This window comes from Myxocyprinus asiaticus, chromosome 36, assembly GCF_019703515.2.
Source record: "Myxocyprinus asiaticus isolate MX2 ecotype Aquarium Trade chromosome 36, UBuf_Myxa_2, whole genome shotgun sequence".
NCBI classification, from domain to species: Eukaryota; Metazoa; Chordata; class Actinopteri; order Cypriniformes; family Catostomidae; genus Myxocyprinus; species Myxocyprinus asiaticus.
The window spans coordinates 40,919,333-40,936,115 of record NC_059379.1 but is presented as its reverse complement, the minus strand read 5'-3'; the positions used below and the strand labels follow the sequence as shown (position 1 = coordinate 40,936,115).

General features: G+C 39.5%; 1 protein-coding gene across 2 annotated transcripts in view; it reads right to left on the bottom strand.

The window, feature by feature from the left end:
• LOC127427098 (wings apart-like protein homolog) overlaps window positions 1-12,527 on the bottom strand; it is a 90,134-nt gene extending 77,607 nt beyond the window's left edge. The window contains exons 1-2 of one of the 2 annotated variants that reach the window (XM_051674464.1): window positions 12,218-12,527; window positions 10,835-11,322 (exon numbers count right to left, since the gene is read on the bottom strand). In XM_051674464.1, coding sequence (XP_051530424.1) covers window positions 10,835-11,322; window positions 12,218-12,222 — 493 coding nt within the window. In that variant the 5' untranslated portion in view covers window positions 12,223-12,527. The remainder of the gene's footprint in view (window positions 1-10,834; window positions 11,323-12,217) is intronic. The other variant, XM_051674465.1, reaches the window with a different exon arrangement.
• Between the last annotated feature and the right edge of the window lie 4,256 nt (window positions 12,528-16,783).

Below are 16,783 nucleotides of genomic sequence, written 5' to 3'. Positions count from 1 at the left end.
AAAAGACTATATACATTGACCTAACCACAGTAATGTTTAATAAGCCTAAATCATTAGTAGCCTGATGAAAGAAAAATGATACATGTGATGAGTGGGAAACAAAAAATTTTAATTATGAATTTAAACATCATGGGTACAGACAGTCAGAATATAACAACTAGTCGTACAGAAATATGGTGTTAATTAAATTTAGTTTGAACTCACATAGCATCTTAAAGTAACTTTACACCTTACTTATTCATGCGATTATCTAATCAGTCAATCAGCCAGTGTAGCAGCAGTGTAATGTATAAAATCATGCAGATATGGGTCAGGAGCTTCAGTTAATGTTCACATCAACTCTCAGAATGGGGAAAAAATGTGATCTCATTGTTCTAGCCACTTGAGGTTAGCTTTAAATGTTAGCATCCTCTCAGCCTTGTCGGCAAACATACTGCTGTTCTCTACTGATGCAGTCAACAAATTAGTTACTTTATAATGATATGACAACGTGTACTGTATATATACCTTTTCGTTGTTTATGTTTTAAATCTACATCTTAAGTGTTCTGCTCCATGCAGAGTATAGTCTCACGTGTCAAAACAAACACCACAATACATCAGTGAAGTGGTTTTTATTTCACCTCTAGAGGCCACTCTCAAACTGTATAAAACGGTGTACCCTTCACAGTCGCTCCAGCACCGGACACAACGGGGAAAAACTATCGGTGTGGATTTTTGCAGCTAACCGATAGTTCCAGAAATCTGTTATCAAAATTAATCTGCAAAACCAATATATCGGTCGACCTTTACTGTCTATACAGTCACCCGCTGAAAGAGGGCACTTGTAGGCTGCTTGTTACATCTTTTAAAAAGAAAGGAAAAACACTGCATGTAACCTCTCTAGGTACCTTGTGTCACTATTACAAGTGACCCAGTAACAACGGTTTTTTACATTTACTGGATCATTTCTATAAAATTCTGCTTAAAACTACTCAAAACCGCATCACTCCCCTAGACCCTCATTGGAAAAATGCAAACGCTTGTCAGAGAAATGGCTGCTGGCAACATTTGCTAAGATAGGATTGGTCAGAAATTATTTTAAGGCGATGCTTCACGAAAGGTCAGTAGCTGGCCAGATAACAATGATCGTCCAAGCGATATTTACAGGAGCAAAAAAAATTAAAAACATGGAGAATGTTTGAGAGAGGCCACTCATCAGCATATACTGTCATAGGACAATCATCACTGAGCATTTACAACAGAAGGTGCTGAGCTTCTAAATGAGATAAGCAGAACACAGCAGGCTGTCCAGATGCTCCACTCCACTGCAGTCTAAATGTTCTCATCGTATTAACATCCTCCTCTGATGAGGTGTCAGTGTTGTGAAAGTTCTCTAACTTCACCTCATTGATTACTTAGTCAGCCAAATGATTTGCAACACACTGGAGGAGTACTGGCCTGAAAAAGCAATTACGCAGAGGAAATGTCAAATAGGGTTCGGGCCAAATAAAGATTTTCAATTCTTGGACGGCTGGGAGCTCCAGGCTGTTGTTGTAAGATTCAGCCCTCCATATCCATTACTGTGACATTAAGCAGGGTCTTACATGAGTCTACAGCCTGTAACGCTGCAGTCCTGAGCAGAATAATACATCATGAGCTTATCAGCAATATAACGGCTAAGCAAATAAATCAGCCGGTTTTTGGCCATTTTTTAGATTAAATGTTTGGAAAATGTACTTATAAGTGCACATTATCTGCTGTCAAATATTGAAATTTTGAGTACATTTTAGGGATGTGAAAAACTATTTCTAAATCATTGAGTTGGTGGTTTGTCTGAACAAGATTAACTCACTAGCTGACCACACATAATTCATCCTGCTTTAGATCCCGGCATCAGCCACAGGGGAAAAAAACGTATTAGTCGGGCACTAAATCAAAAACCTGAGTGACAATTGGACACAAATATATAAGGCTGGGTACTGATACAGATTTCCCGATTCGCTTTCTATTCACAAGCTTTTTGTTTGAATTGACTCCTATTCATATGGGTATTTTTCAGCTATAATGTCCACTTTGTTTACATATGAAAGAAATTCAGCTTATGATATTGATTATACAGGGGACATTCTTGGTATATTACTAAAACTCAGCAAAAAAAAAGAAACGTCCCTTTTTCAGGACACTGTATTTTAAAGAATTTTGTAAAAATCCAAATAACTTTACAGATCTTTATTGTAAAGGGTTTAAACAATGTTTTCCATGCTTGTTCAGTGAACCATAAACAATTAATGAACATGCACCTGCACCTGTGGAACGGTCATTAAGACACTAATGTAGGGCTTTACTGGTTGTTTAGATCAGTGTTACTATCAGAAATAATAATTATTTCTTTAGTTATTAATTAATATTTAAATTAATTAATTGAATCCAACTCATTAAAACCTCATATGGGGCTACAGTAAATGTAGTGCGCTACATTTAGGAGCGGGTTTGTTTATTAGCAATAATTAATAATTATCAAAGACAATTATTAATTATTAAAATCAATAGAACATTGATGAGAATCAATGTTAGCTTTTTCTAATCCTTTAAATCAACAATTATCAAAGATAATCGTTAATTGTTAACATCGATGAAACATTAATTAAAATTAACACTAGCTTATTGATCATTCAAATTCAACAATCAAAGATAATTATCAATTATCAAAAATCAATAGAATATTAATTAGGATTAACATTGACGGGGCACCACCCTGGAATCAGGGACTAATAACCAGATAGTATAACAGTCTCAATATTAGATTGTTTTCTTAGGAAAACTCGACATCCGAAGAATGTCGATTTTCAGGAAAAAACAATGAATGAAGTCTTGAATCCGGGCACTGACATCCCATCAGCATGACACAGGCATATGCAAAACAAACCAAAATACTTCTCTTTGTAATATAATAGTTTATTTATTCAGTAATATCAATTAATAATTAATACAATGCAGTCAATAAACTTCCGACTTACAACTACAAACTAAACAGTGATATGGTTAGATATGGGAATCAAAATAATCCTATAACACATGAGGGTGTGTGTGTGTGTGTGTGTGTGTGTAAGGAGGGACGCGCACAATATGGCGGACGTGACTCTCGTGGAGAGTATGTCACGCGAGACTTCCGGCCAGAGAATATGGCCGTGAATGTGGGCGGAGAGAAACCAGTCAATGGCATCTACCAGTTACCGTGTGTATCCGCTTGTACGATAGCTTAGGGACAAAGCTGAGCTTTAGCACGAAGCTATCTACGAGCCAAAAATGTGTGCCAGAATGTTTGTGAGGGGTTGCGTGCATGTGTGTGTGTGGTTAGTACGAGAGAGAGAGAGAGAGAATAAAGTGATGGCCCTAAAGCCCATTTCGTGATCGTGGAAGAGAAAGCAGCTGTTAGTTTATCGCTCAGAGACGCTGTGGACGGCTCGTAAAAGTCCCGCGTTGTTTGACTCTTTAATGGATAAACTCAGTTTGCCGGTCTCACCCGTGATGGCGAAAATGCACAACAGTCCAATTTGGTTGGACCACAATACAGCAAAACAAATTTGTGATAATTAATACCCTGAGTATTAATAATGAGCGGACATGGCGGTCCGTAAACTGTACAAGCAAAAACCTAGAAACACAAGAATAACACACTATAATATTCTATCTCTGCCCAGACGTAAACCTCTTACTTGAATCGCATGAGGATGCAGAATGTGTGTTCATCCGTCCTTTACCTCAGACTCGGTTCCTCGAGGCTTGGGTGATGACCGGAGGCCGTTTCCTCGCTCTGTCAGCGGGCATACGGCTGCTGAATCTCGGTGGGCTGGCGGAGAAATCGGAAATGTCGACTTGACTGAAGATGGAAGAGAAATCTTTAATCTCTTCACTTCTGCAGGCAAACGGATGAAGATGCGGATTGCTCGGCGGTCTCCTTTGGATCCGTTAGAGTGTTCGGTTGAACACAGAGTAATCTCAACTCGTCCAGCGAGATGGAGATTGTATGGCCACAGTTTCAAGTCGGACATTACTTCCTTGTGCCACGAGGTTGCATCTGAGAGCAGCGATGAGCTGCCTCTATACACATCGAACAAAGTTGCTGGAAGCAAATCCCGGAAGCATTTCAGAGGTATTTCTACTCCTGATGATGTCATGGTTTGAGGGACGTTCTTTTGTGTGCCTCATCCAATAGGAGTTGAGAGTTCGATCCTTTAGTGAGCAAGGCTTCATGGGATTTGTAGTCTGTTTTGGACTCCCTTTGTTTGATTTTGGCGCGATTTTTATCAGTAAGATTTACGACTTGGTATGTGGGGGCTTGAGTTAGGTTTTTACAACTGTGTTAGGCCTGCCTTTGTCTTCTGTCTGAATACATAAGGCCCAACACTAACAGCTTACAGAAGGTAGGCAATTAAGGTCACAGTTATAAAAACTTAGGACACTAAAGAGACCTTTCTACTGACTCTGAAATACACCAAAAGAAAGATGCCCAGGGTCCCTGCTCATCTGCGTGAACATGCCTTAGACATGCTGCATGGAGGAATGAGGACTGCAGATGTGGCCAAGGCATTAAATTGCAATATCCGTACTGTGAGATGCCTAAGACAGCGCTACAGGGAGACAGGAAAGACAGCTGATCGTCCTCGCAGTGGCAGACCACGTGTAACAACACCTGCACAGGATCGGTACATCCGAATACCACACCTGCGGGACAAGTACAGGATGGCAACAACAACTGCCGAGTTACACCAGGAATGCACAATCCCTCCATCAGTGCTCAGACTGTCCACAATAGGCTGAGAGAGGCTGGACTGAGGGCTTGTAGGCCTGTTGTAAGGCAAGTCCTTACCAGACATCACCGGCAACAATGTTGCCTATGGGCACAAACCCTCCTTCGCTGGAACAAACAGGACTGGCAAAAAGTGCTCTTCACTGATGAGTCACGGTTTTGTCTCAGCAGGGGTGATAGTCGGACTCACGTTTATCATCGAAGGAATGAGCGTTACACCGAGGCCTGTGCTCTGGAGTGGGATCGATTTGGAGGTGGAGGGTCCGTCATGGTCTGAGGCGGTGTGTCACAGCATCATCGGACTGAGCTTGTTGTCATTTCAGGCACTCTCAATGATGTGCATTACAGGGAAGACATCCTCCTCCCTCATGTGGTACCCTTCCTGCAGGCTCATCCTGACATGACCCTCCAGCATGACAATGCCACCAGCCATACTGCTCGTTCTGTGCGTGATTTCCTGCAAGACAGGAATGTCAGTGTTCTGCCATGGCCAGCGAAGAGCCCAGATCTCAATCCCATTGAGCACGTCTGGGACCTGTTGGATCGGAGGGTGAGGGCTAGGGCCATTCCCCCCAGAAATGCCCAGGAACTTGCAAGTGCCTTGGTGGAACAGTGGGGTAACATCTCACAGCAAGAACTGGCAAATCTGGTGCAGTCCATGAGGAGATTCACTGCAGTACTTAATGCAGCTGGTGGCCACACCAGATACTGACTGTTTTTGACCCCCTCCCCTCCCCTCCCCTTCCCTTGTTCAGGGACACATTATTCCATTTCCGTTAGTCACATGTCTGTGAAACTTGTTCAGTTTATGTCTTAGTTGTTGATCTTTTTCTGTTCATACAAATATTTACACATGTTAAGTTTGCTGAAAATAAAAGCAGCTGAAAGTGAGAGGACATTTCTTTTTTGCCAAGTTTATACATTTTTACAAATTTTATCTTATCGTTGGGTTTCATCATGTCACATTTTAGCTTTTTTTTTTACAAATCCATGTATTAATAAATATGATGAATTGAAATTGCATATTATTAACTGAATACAGTATATTTTGTTACATGTTTATTGTTCACATGCATAATTTGTAATATATCCAAGTATTTACGTTGATTTGTCAAACAAGTGTCTCTTTAAGAATAGCAACAGTTCAGCTTCACAGAAGTGTTTTGGTCCAACACATACTAACAACAGAGTCGAATGGCTTCTTTACCTCATCCATGCTGTGTGATTTAAGGCTGGATGATATGTCAAGAATATTTTATCGATATCACCTTAAAAAACATCGCGATATACGATTATATCGTCAACCCCCTTGCCGAGGGTCGGTGAATACTTCTGCTTTATTGATTTTGCTTTAAAAATTAAATTGATTTAATGAAACACGAAAAACAAATAAAAAGACGTTTCTAAATTCAAATTGCACTTTAAACAAAATTAAAAAAAAAAATAATAATAACGAAGATCAAAAAAATCTTAGTTAACCACCTCCCCAAATCCAAACATTTAACCCTAACCGTCTCCAACAGCCACATTTGCCATCACGCAAGTATCAGTCAATGACACCAGCTTGGAAATTACTAATAGCCTACAGATTAAGAACTAAAGACAACTATAAAGATAATAATAATCAAAATAAATAAGCCTAATAAATTCCCATGTGTTCCCAAAATAATGCTGCCAAATGTGTGTTCTTATCGAATTTGTGTTTGTATTGTGTTTTGGTAATACAGTTAATGTTGCCTAAATAAAATAAAACAAATTTTTAGGGTTAAGGGTAACGTGTCTTGTATTATTTTATGATTTAATCACTTTCGTCTTTGTTTCTTTAATACAAAGATATATATTACTGAACCTGCAGAGTTGCGTTCACAATGCATGTTAACCGTGAACTGCTCCATGGAATTAAAGTGAACTAAACTCACAGCACCTCCTGAGATGATCAGAGATCATTTGCAGCATTCTCATAGATGACATTATTCTTACAAACAGTTTTCAAACGAATGAAACAGAGAAAAAAGATTGAAAACACTATACATGCATTTGTTCTTTATGACAGGCTCGTGCTGCACACCTCTGAACTAACAGCAAATCAGACACAAGCATTGACGGCTTTTCTTTTGTCTGTTCTTAAAAATATAATAAAGTGTGTATCTTCAAGTACGTGTCTTTGTGACTAAAAGCATTTCTTGTCATGTGTCACTCCGAGACATCTTACAGGTTGCCCGCCTGTTGCGGGTACATGAGCAAAATTACCCACGCATGAAATACATTTGGACGAGGAGCTTGTGAACTGGATTAAGCCTTGTTGCATTTTGCGGTTGGTGGGTGCTAGTTTCACACCCTGATCACTGTTTAATATATTTGCTGACTTCCCAGACCCATGGTTTTGCCATTTCCCAATATTGTCAATCATCGTCTTGAAATCACAACATTTACCACACACAGTGGTGAATCACAGATATTTTCAGTTGCATAACGTAAATTTAGTCACAAGTCTGAGTGATTTACTTGCATTGTAGAGCGGTGCCAGTTAGATTGATCTAAAGAATATCAAAATTGCTCAAATGTTGAATAAAATGCATCAGAAAAACAATATTTTTACCAAGTTCCACAAATATATAACCATTAGCAAAGAGGCTACAACATAAAACCCACACCACCTTAGTATTGACAGGTAACGTTGGTGCTTTTCTAAGTGTTCACATCCACTCATATATGATGCTGAATACCTATCAGAAACACATGCTAATGTAGCTATAGTGGTCCTCAACCATGCTCTTTCACATCCTGCTTAAAACAGCTCAATCTCAGCAAAAAGCCAAAGAGGCCCCAAGAAACCGCTGACAAACTCTCAAAAACAATCCTAAAGGATATGGCAAGAATTTGAGATATTACATGCTTCTTTGTTCCGATTCTAATGTATGACGTGTGATATGCTAAACAAGGGGTGTAAAGTCAAATTTAGCAATAATAACACTTGAGTCTGGTTGTGGAAATCAAACAGATGTAAATTCCAATGTTATAGATTATGTAAACCAGTGTTTCCCAACCACTGAGCCGCGGCACACTAGTATGCCTTGAAAGATTGTCAGGTATGCTGTGGAAAATGATCAAATTTCACAAAATAAATAAATGCATAAATAAAAAAATAAAAAAATAATCAGGGGTCAGACTCCCGCTTGATTGATAACAGCAGTAGTCAATCGCATTCTTGGCAACCGCAGCCCTACCGAGGCAGTACGGCCAATTGCGCGCTTGGCTACAGCAGTACGTGCACAGTAAATCTGTGTCTGACAGGAATGGTGCTCGTGAAACGTCTCATTTGTAAATGAGCTGAATGACCTGGTACATGCATCAACTGTCTGAATGAGAAGGGCATGTTGTTTGTTCACTTCGGGATCTTTTGTCTTCGTTGTTCATCAAGGAGAGAAAAGGGTGGAAGAGCTATGATAAATGTGTTAGAGTGAGTGATGTTTTTATGCGTTATGGGTCTCACATGACTCGCATCAGCGCTGCAGAATACACTGAAGTCTATGAAGTGACGCCACTTTACACCAAAGCTTTTTCACACACAAGTTTTTGCTTCACCAATAATGTCTTTGAGAGTACAAAGCAACAAGAAATATTTAAAAACTCTCCAAATTTGTGAAGAGATATTGAATGTTCTATTAATTAAATATTACCTTATCATTTACGAATATCAGAGACCCCAGTTATTGAACTAATTTAAATTCACCAAGAAAACGTTTAGACCTGAACATAAACGAGTCCTTTTATTATTTTCTGCTATCAAAGCAAACTGCAAGCTTTATTTCTCTTTTCCAAATACATATTTTCAATGTTTATTGTGCACACCTCCCGCTTTTTTACATGGCAAACTCGTAAAATCGCCCCTCTGTGACGCTTTCTGCAACTCTTGTCATGTGGAGGGCAATGCGGCGCTTGACGCTGGCATTGAAAGGAGCGTTGACGCCTCGACTCAACTCATGTGAAATGCGCATTACAATGATGAAAAACATTACTGAAACTCAAAATGATTATTATTAGGCTATTATTGTGGTCTTTTCTGATAAAAGTCATGCTCAGCAGTTTATATAGGCTGCTGTAGGAAAATGATACCGTAGATCTGCTTTGTGTTTATAATTCTTATACTGAAGTCAGTAGATTTGTAGTCATGCAAGTTTTAATGAAGGAGAAGAACGTTATTAAAACTCACTATTATTAGACTATTACTGTTGTCTTTTTGGATGAAAAATAATGCTCAGACTGAAGGAATGCTTAAACACTATAAAGTCTCTTGGTAGATTTCGGTCATAAATGACTCAAAATAATTCAATGACTCATAGCAGTGGTGGCTCAGCGGTTAAGGCTCTGGGTTACTGATCAGAAGGTCGGGGGTTCAAGCCCCAGCACTGCCAAGATGCCACTGTTGGGCCCTTGAGCAAGGCCCTTGACCCTAACTGCTCCAGGGGTGCCATATCATGGATGACCCTGCACTCTGACCCCAGCTTAGCTGGGATATGTGAAAAAAAGTATTTCACTGTATATGTGCAAATGTATAATGTGTGATAAATAAATATAATTATAAATTAATTAAAATTAGCACATAAGTGACATTTCCAGAAGGGGTCACTGAACTAATAAGTTAATTAAATGTAACAAATTTGTGACACAGAAGCAAGCCACACCAAAATGCCCTTAATTTTTGCAGCTGATTCTGCTAAATTGTGCAGTTAATTTGCTCTACTTGAATAATTAAAATCACTGGAATCGGTGCTTTTAGCTAATTGTTAAAAAAAAATAATAATAATTCGTGGACCAGTGATTCTCTTAGCTTTTTGCCCTTCATGAGATTGCATTCCTGTAATTTGCTGTGGCATTACAAGAATTAATTTGCAAGAACAAATCAACAAATTAGAAAAGAAGCAAATCTGTTGTTTTTTCATTACTCAATTAACGCTCTTGCCACCTGTGACCTCATTACATATAAGTCACATAGCATATCTTCATGACTTGACAGTGGTGTGCCGTGGTATTTTTTTTATTCGTAAAAAGTGTGCCATGGCAAAAAAAAGGTTAGGAAACACTGATGTAAACAACCACAAAAAAAAAAGAGTCGTGGTTAAGCGCACACATCCTTGTTAAGTTAAACAGGTCAAGTTTGTTTCAAACATCTGAATGACTCTGACAGCATAAACCAATGTTTCTTTTTCTTACTTTTTGCTTTAAGTACCCCCACAGCACCATCAGTCAGGCTCAAGTACCCCTTCATCAACACAAAACCAAAGATATGTACCAACGGCTAAAGATCATTTAACATTTTCATTAATATTGTAAAATCCCCGATGTACAAAATGAAAAGATGAAGTTTGCAGTTACGTTTACTCATCAACAACAACAACCACACAACAGGGCTGAATGAGACATGACACACACATACTTAGGAGAGTTCTTCAGAGAAGTAGAGATTTCAGATATTGTGAACAAATCACTCTTTTGAGTCTGATCTTCTCAATGAACCAATTTATCAAAATTTCTATCTTTAAAGTAAACAATGACTTTACCCAATTTGGAATGCCCAATTCCCAATGCGCTTTTAAGTCCTCATGGTCTTATAGTGATTCGCCTCAATCCGGGTGGCGGAGGACGAATCCTAGCTGCCTCCGCGTCTGAGACTGCCAACCTGCGCATCTTATCACGTGGCTTGTTGAGCGCGTTGCCACGGAGACATAGCACGTGTGGAGGCTTCACGCCATCCACCGCGGCATCCATGCTCAACTCATCATGCGCCCCACAGAGAACGAACCACATTATAGCGATCACGAGGAGTTACTCCATGTGACTCTACCCTCCCTAGCAACCAGGCCAATTTGGTTGCTTAGGAGACCTGGCTGGAGTCACTCAGCACACCCTAGGATTCGAACTAGCGAACTCCAGGGGTGGTAGCCAGCGTCTTTTACCACTGAGCTACCCAGGCCCCCTGAATTTTCATTCTTATCTCAAACTCTATATCTGGAAAAACAAAATCTCCATGAAGCAAACATACCTGCAGTAGAGGTATTGAAGAACTTCCCAGGATCCTCTGGCACTTTGTGAGTGCTTCTGTCCATGCTGAGAGTAAACGGGGCCCTGCTGGGAGCCACGGCCTCCACACTGGCGGGCTGGTTCACCCTGCTGTTGGGCTCCAAGGTCAGGCTGGCTTGGGACCCCGCTGTTTCCATCACCTTGGGCTTGGTCTGGGACACATTACGAGACGTGACCGGCCTGGATTCATCGTCACTGTCAAACCCAAAAGGATCCTCTGAGCCGTCACCTTCCAGTACCTTAGACTTCTTGGTTCGATCTGTCACGTCAGTCTTCAAGCCAGGCCTCTTCGCTCCCACCTTGGCTTTGTAAGTCGTTTCGCCCCATTTGGTGCTGAGTGTCGCCCTTTTATTGGACAACACCTCATCAAACTTGGAGGTCCCATCTCCTCCTCTTCGACTATAGGTTTTTCCAAATCTAGACGTCATTGTGGCATCTGTCTCATATTCCCTGAGAACAATCAGAAAATGTGTTTAATAATTCACAGGCTTTTTAGCAAATCAAATGCTCATGGTCATCAATTTGCTAAACAGACCATAATCAATAAAACTAGGATAAATACACATCATGTGTGCTATAATTATCCCAAGACCTTATGAAACAGTGTAATCTCTTTCAAACCTGACTGTGCTGATTGAAATGGGGGGGATGAGGACTAGTCAAAATTGTTGACCATTTACAACTCTTAAAAATAACAGCATGTTTATAAGTCACTGAAGTCCTACGCAAGCACAACAAAACTGAAGCAATACACTCTAAAGATGCTTGATATCAATGATAAATAAAAAGCAATGCAAGTTAAAAAGTACTTACATCGGTGAAACAAAACATAGTATAGCTAATACAACAGCACTGACAAAACATACCCAAAAGTACCCTGTTTTACTAGAACAAATGGCAGTGCCATGTAAACACGTTACATTCAGTATCATGATATATATATAGAGGTACTTTATATATGGTCTTTCCATGTTAACTTGGAGCAACCTAGCTGGTACTAATAACTGAACAGCCACAAGAATAATAGACTATATTTCATAGTTTAATATTGAGGATCACTGGAAAAGCAAAAATCATCTGAGCTAACATGCTAATGCTAATCAGTGGGTTATATTATATCAGCTCTCTTCTGTTTACCTGACAGGTATGCCACTTTCCTTTCCTCTCTAAGTAAATAACACCACAAACCCAAATTCCTAACCTCTATTTAAACAAAAGAGTAACTTTAAATACACTAAAATCACTCTGTGCTGATAGAAACAACAATGCTAACGGCTAATGGGCTAGAATGAGAATGAACACAAACATGCTCTCAGACTACTCAGGTAATATTATGAAAGATCACCTCATATCCAGGATTAAAGCTCATTCAATCCTCGATTTAAATGTATGTAGAAGTGTAACAGCAGGACTGAAGGAGGTGTAATACTCGCCTGCTTATTAAAGAGAGTGAATCCGGGCCTCTAACAGCAGATCAACAAACACGAAATACTGACACACACACACGACCTCCACCGACACAGCTGCACGAGTATGTGAGGTCTGACGCGGTCTAACGGAAGATAAACAATCACGGGCTTTTCACTGAAGTTTTGCTCATTTATTTCGGACTCGATAGTTTCGGCTCGGAAACATCAACTGCCTCCATTCGCGTTCGCGTCACGACACTCGCGTCGCGAGACACGCGTATCAATATTGTCCAATCAGGGGCCGCGTCGGAGAACTTTTGAAGCGTGTGGTTGGTCAGTTCAGACGGGGAGTTGAACTTGAACGCGATGGGCGTAACGCACTTGTGCTTTAATTTTGGGAGTTGTAGGCGAAGAGAAGGTTTATTTGGGAGGAATTTGTAAGGAATTAAATAACTATGTAAAAAGTATATGGACCATTCTACCGAACAGATACAAACTCAGAGTTGGAAACATTTTAAAATGTGTATGTTTTTTACCCAAAACTTTGTCTGTATTTATACCATATCTAAGGTAGTCTATATCTAATAAAAGTACAATCAGTTTTCATATTACACTGGCGGGCAAAAGTTTGGAATAATGTACAGATTTTGCTGTTTCGGAAGGAAATTTGTACTTTAATTCACCAAAGTGGCATTCAACTGATCACAAAGTATAGTCAGGACATTACTGATGTAAAAAAACAGCACCATCACTATTTGAAAAAAGTCATTTTTGATCAAATCTAGACAGCAGCTTTTATCCAAAGTGACTTACAAAAGAGGAAAACATAAGCGAATCATCTTAAGGAGACAGTGGTATGAAAAGTGCCATATTACAAAGTTTCACTAGCATCAGAATAGCATTCAAAACAGATTAAAGTGCAACAAGAATTTTTTTTTTTTTTTTTTTAATGACTGGTTAAGTGCTCATGGAAAAGATGTGTTTTTAGTCATTTTTTGAAGACAGAGAGTGAGTCAGCTTCACGGTTGGAGTTGGGAAGGTCATTCCACCAACGTGGTACGATGAAGCTGAAAGTCCGGGAAAGTGTTTTGGTGCCTCTTTGTGTTGGTTCAACAAGGCGACGTTCCTTAGCCGACCGCAGGCTTCTAGTGGGTGCGTAGCTCTGCATAAATGATTGTTCTTTATGCCAGCATCAGAGCCTTGAATTTGATACGTGCATCAACTGGCAGCCAGTGGAGAGAGATGAGGAGTGGTGTAACATGCGCTCTCTTTGGTTCATTAAAGACCAGACCTGCTAATGCATTCTGGATCATTTGCAGGGGTCTAACTGCACATGCAGGGAGGCCTGTAATGAGAGCGTTACAGTAGTCTGGTCTAGTTATGACAAGTGACTGAACAAGAAGTTGTGTGGCATGTTCAGAAAGGAAGGGTCTTATCTTCCTGATATTGTAGAGTGTAAATCTACATGATCTTGCGGTCTTTGAGATGTGGTCTGTGAAATTTAGGATGTTATCGATGGTTACCCCTAGATTTCTGAGCTTATCCTTGAGTAATCATGCTAAATTGCTAATTTGGTACTAGAACATCACTTGCCATTATCTCAAACACTGCTGAAAGCTATTTGGTTCATTAAATGAAGCTTAACATTGTCTTTGTGTTTGTTTTTGAGTTGCAACTGGCATGTCTTAAGGTCAATATTAGGTCAACAATGGCAAAAAAAGAAACAGCTTTATCTAGAAACTCGTCAATCAATCATTGCTTTTAGGAATGAAGGCTATACAATGCTTGAAGTTGTCAAAAAACTGAAGATTTCATACAAAGGTGTACACTACAGTCTTCAAAGACAAAGGACAACTGGCTCTACAAGGACAGAAAGAGATGTGGATGGCCAGACGTACAACTAAACAAGAGGATAAGTACATCAGAGTCTCTAGTTTGAGAAATACAGGTGCATCTCAATAAATTAGAATGTCATGGAAAAGTTCATTTATTTCAGTAATTCAACTCAAATTGTGAAACTCGTGTATTAAATAAATTCAATGCACACAGACTGAAGTAGTTTAAGTCTTTGGTTCTTTTAATTGTGATGATTTTGGCTCACATTTAACAAAAACCCACCAATTCACTATCTCAAAAAATTAGAATACATCATAAGACCAATAAAAAAAACATTTTTAGTGAATTGTTGGCCTTCTGGAAAGTATGTTCATTTACTATATATGTACTCAATACTTGGTAGGGGCTCCTTTTGCTTTAATTACTGCCTCAATTCGGCGTGGCATGGAGGTGATCAGTTTGTGGCACTGCTGAGGTGGTATGGAAGCCCAGGTTTCTTTGACAGTGGCCTTCAGCTCATCTGCATTTTTTGGTCTCTTGGTTCTCATTTTCCTCTTGACAATACCCCATAGATTCTCTATGGGGTTCAGGTCTGGTGAGTTTGCTGGCCAGTCAAGCACACCAACACCATGGTCATTTAACCAACTTTTGGTGCTTTTGGCAGTGTGGGCAGGTGCCAAATCCTGCTGGAAAATGAAATCAGCATCTTTAAAAAGCTGGTCAGCAGAAGGAAGCCTGAAGTGCTCCAAAATTTCTTGGTAAATGGGTGCAGTGACTTTGGTTTTCAAAAAACACAATGGACCAACACCAGCAGATGACATTGCACCCCAAATCATCACAGACTGTGGAAACTTAACACTGGATTTCAAGCAACTTGGGCTATGAGCTTCTCCACCCTTCCTCCAGACTCTAGGACCTTGGTTTCCAAATGAAATACAAAACTTGCTCTCATCTGAAAAGGGGACTTTGGAACACTGGGCAACAGTCCAGTTCTTCTTCTCCTTAGCCCAGGTAAGACGCCTCTGATGTTGTCTGTGGTTCAGGAGTGGCTTAACAAGAGGAATACGACAACTGTAGCCAAATTCCTTGACATGTCTGTGTGTGGTGGCTCTTGATGCCTTGACCCCAGCCTCAGTCCATTCCTTGTGAAGTTCACCCAAATTCTTGAATCGATTTTGCTTGACAATCATAAGGCTGCGGTTCTCTCGGTTGGTTGTGCATCTTTTTCTTCCACACTTTTTCCTTCCACTCAACTTTCTGTTAACATGCTTGGATACAGCACTCTGTGAACAGCCAGCTTCTTTGGCAATGAATGTTTGTGGCTTACCCTCCTTGTGAAGGGTGTCAATGATTGTCTTCTGGACAACTGTCAGATCAGCAGTCTTCCCCATGATTGTGTAGCCTAGTGAACCAAACTGAGAGACCATTTTGAAGGCTCAGGAAAACTTTGCAGGTGTTTTGAGTTGATTAGCTGATTGGCATGTCACCATATTCTAATTTTTTGAGATAGTGAATTGGTGGGTTTTTGTTAAATGTGAGCCAAAATCATCACAATTAAAAGAACCAACGACTTAAACTACTTCAGTCTGTGTGCATTGAATTTATTTAATACACGAGTTTCACAATTTGAGTTGAATTACTGAAATAAATGAACTTTTCCACGACATTCTAATTTATTGAGATGCACCTGTAGATGCCTCACATGTCCTCAGCTGACAGCTTCATTGAATTCTACCCGCTCAACACCAGTTTCATGTACAACAGTAAAGAGAAGACTCAGGGGTGCTGGCCTTATGGGAAGAATTGCAAAGAAAAAGCCACTTTTGAAATAGAAAAACAAAAAGAAAATGTTAGAGTGGGCAAAGAAACACAGACATCAGACAACAGATAATTGGAAAAGAGTGTTATGGATCTTAACCCCATTGAGCTTTTGTGGGATCAGCTAGACTGTAAGGTGTGTGAGAAGTGCCCGACAAGACAGCCACATCTATGGCAAGTGCTACAGGAAGTGTGGGGTGAAATGTCACCTGAGTATCTGGACAAACTGACAGCTAGAATGTCAAGGATCTGCAAAGCTGTCATTGCTGCACGTGGAGGATTTTTTGATGAGAACTCTTTGAAATAGTTTAAGAAGTTCTGAACAGTTTTTTCAAATTGTAGTAGTAATTTATCACATTATTAATGTCCTGATCAGTTGAATGCCACTTTGGTGAATAAAAGTACCAATTTCTTTCCATAAGAGCAAAATCTGTACATTATTCCAAACTTTTGAGTGTATATTCACAGACTTTTTGTATCGTTTTTTTCTCTCCCAAACTTGTCACTGCCGAAACATAGAAATACACCATAATAAAAAGCATTATATTTGTTTCCAATTTGTTCCCCCAACCTTTTTTTGTGTTTTGTTAGTGACATGAACATGTGAGACAGCATTTTAAAATAAAATTTAATTATTTGAAAATTATACCCTAAACAGAATTCATTTCTTTTTATTCCTTTCACTTTAAATGAAATCAAAAATATATTTTTAAAAACAATACCGAAAAAAAAGAGTCAGATACAGGGGTCAGGATTCAGAAAAGTCGCTTCCTAATAGAAAGTAGGCTACTCTATAAATTATGAATATATTTTGTATATATTTAGCTTATTATTATCTCTATTAATTG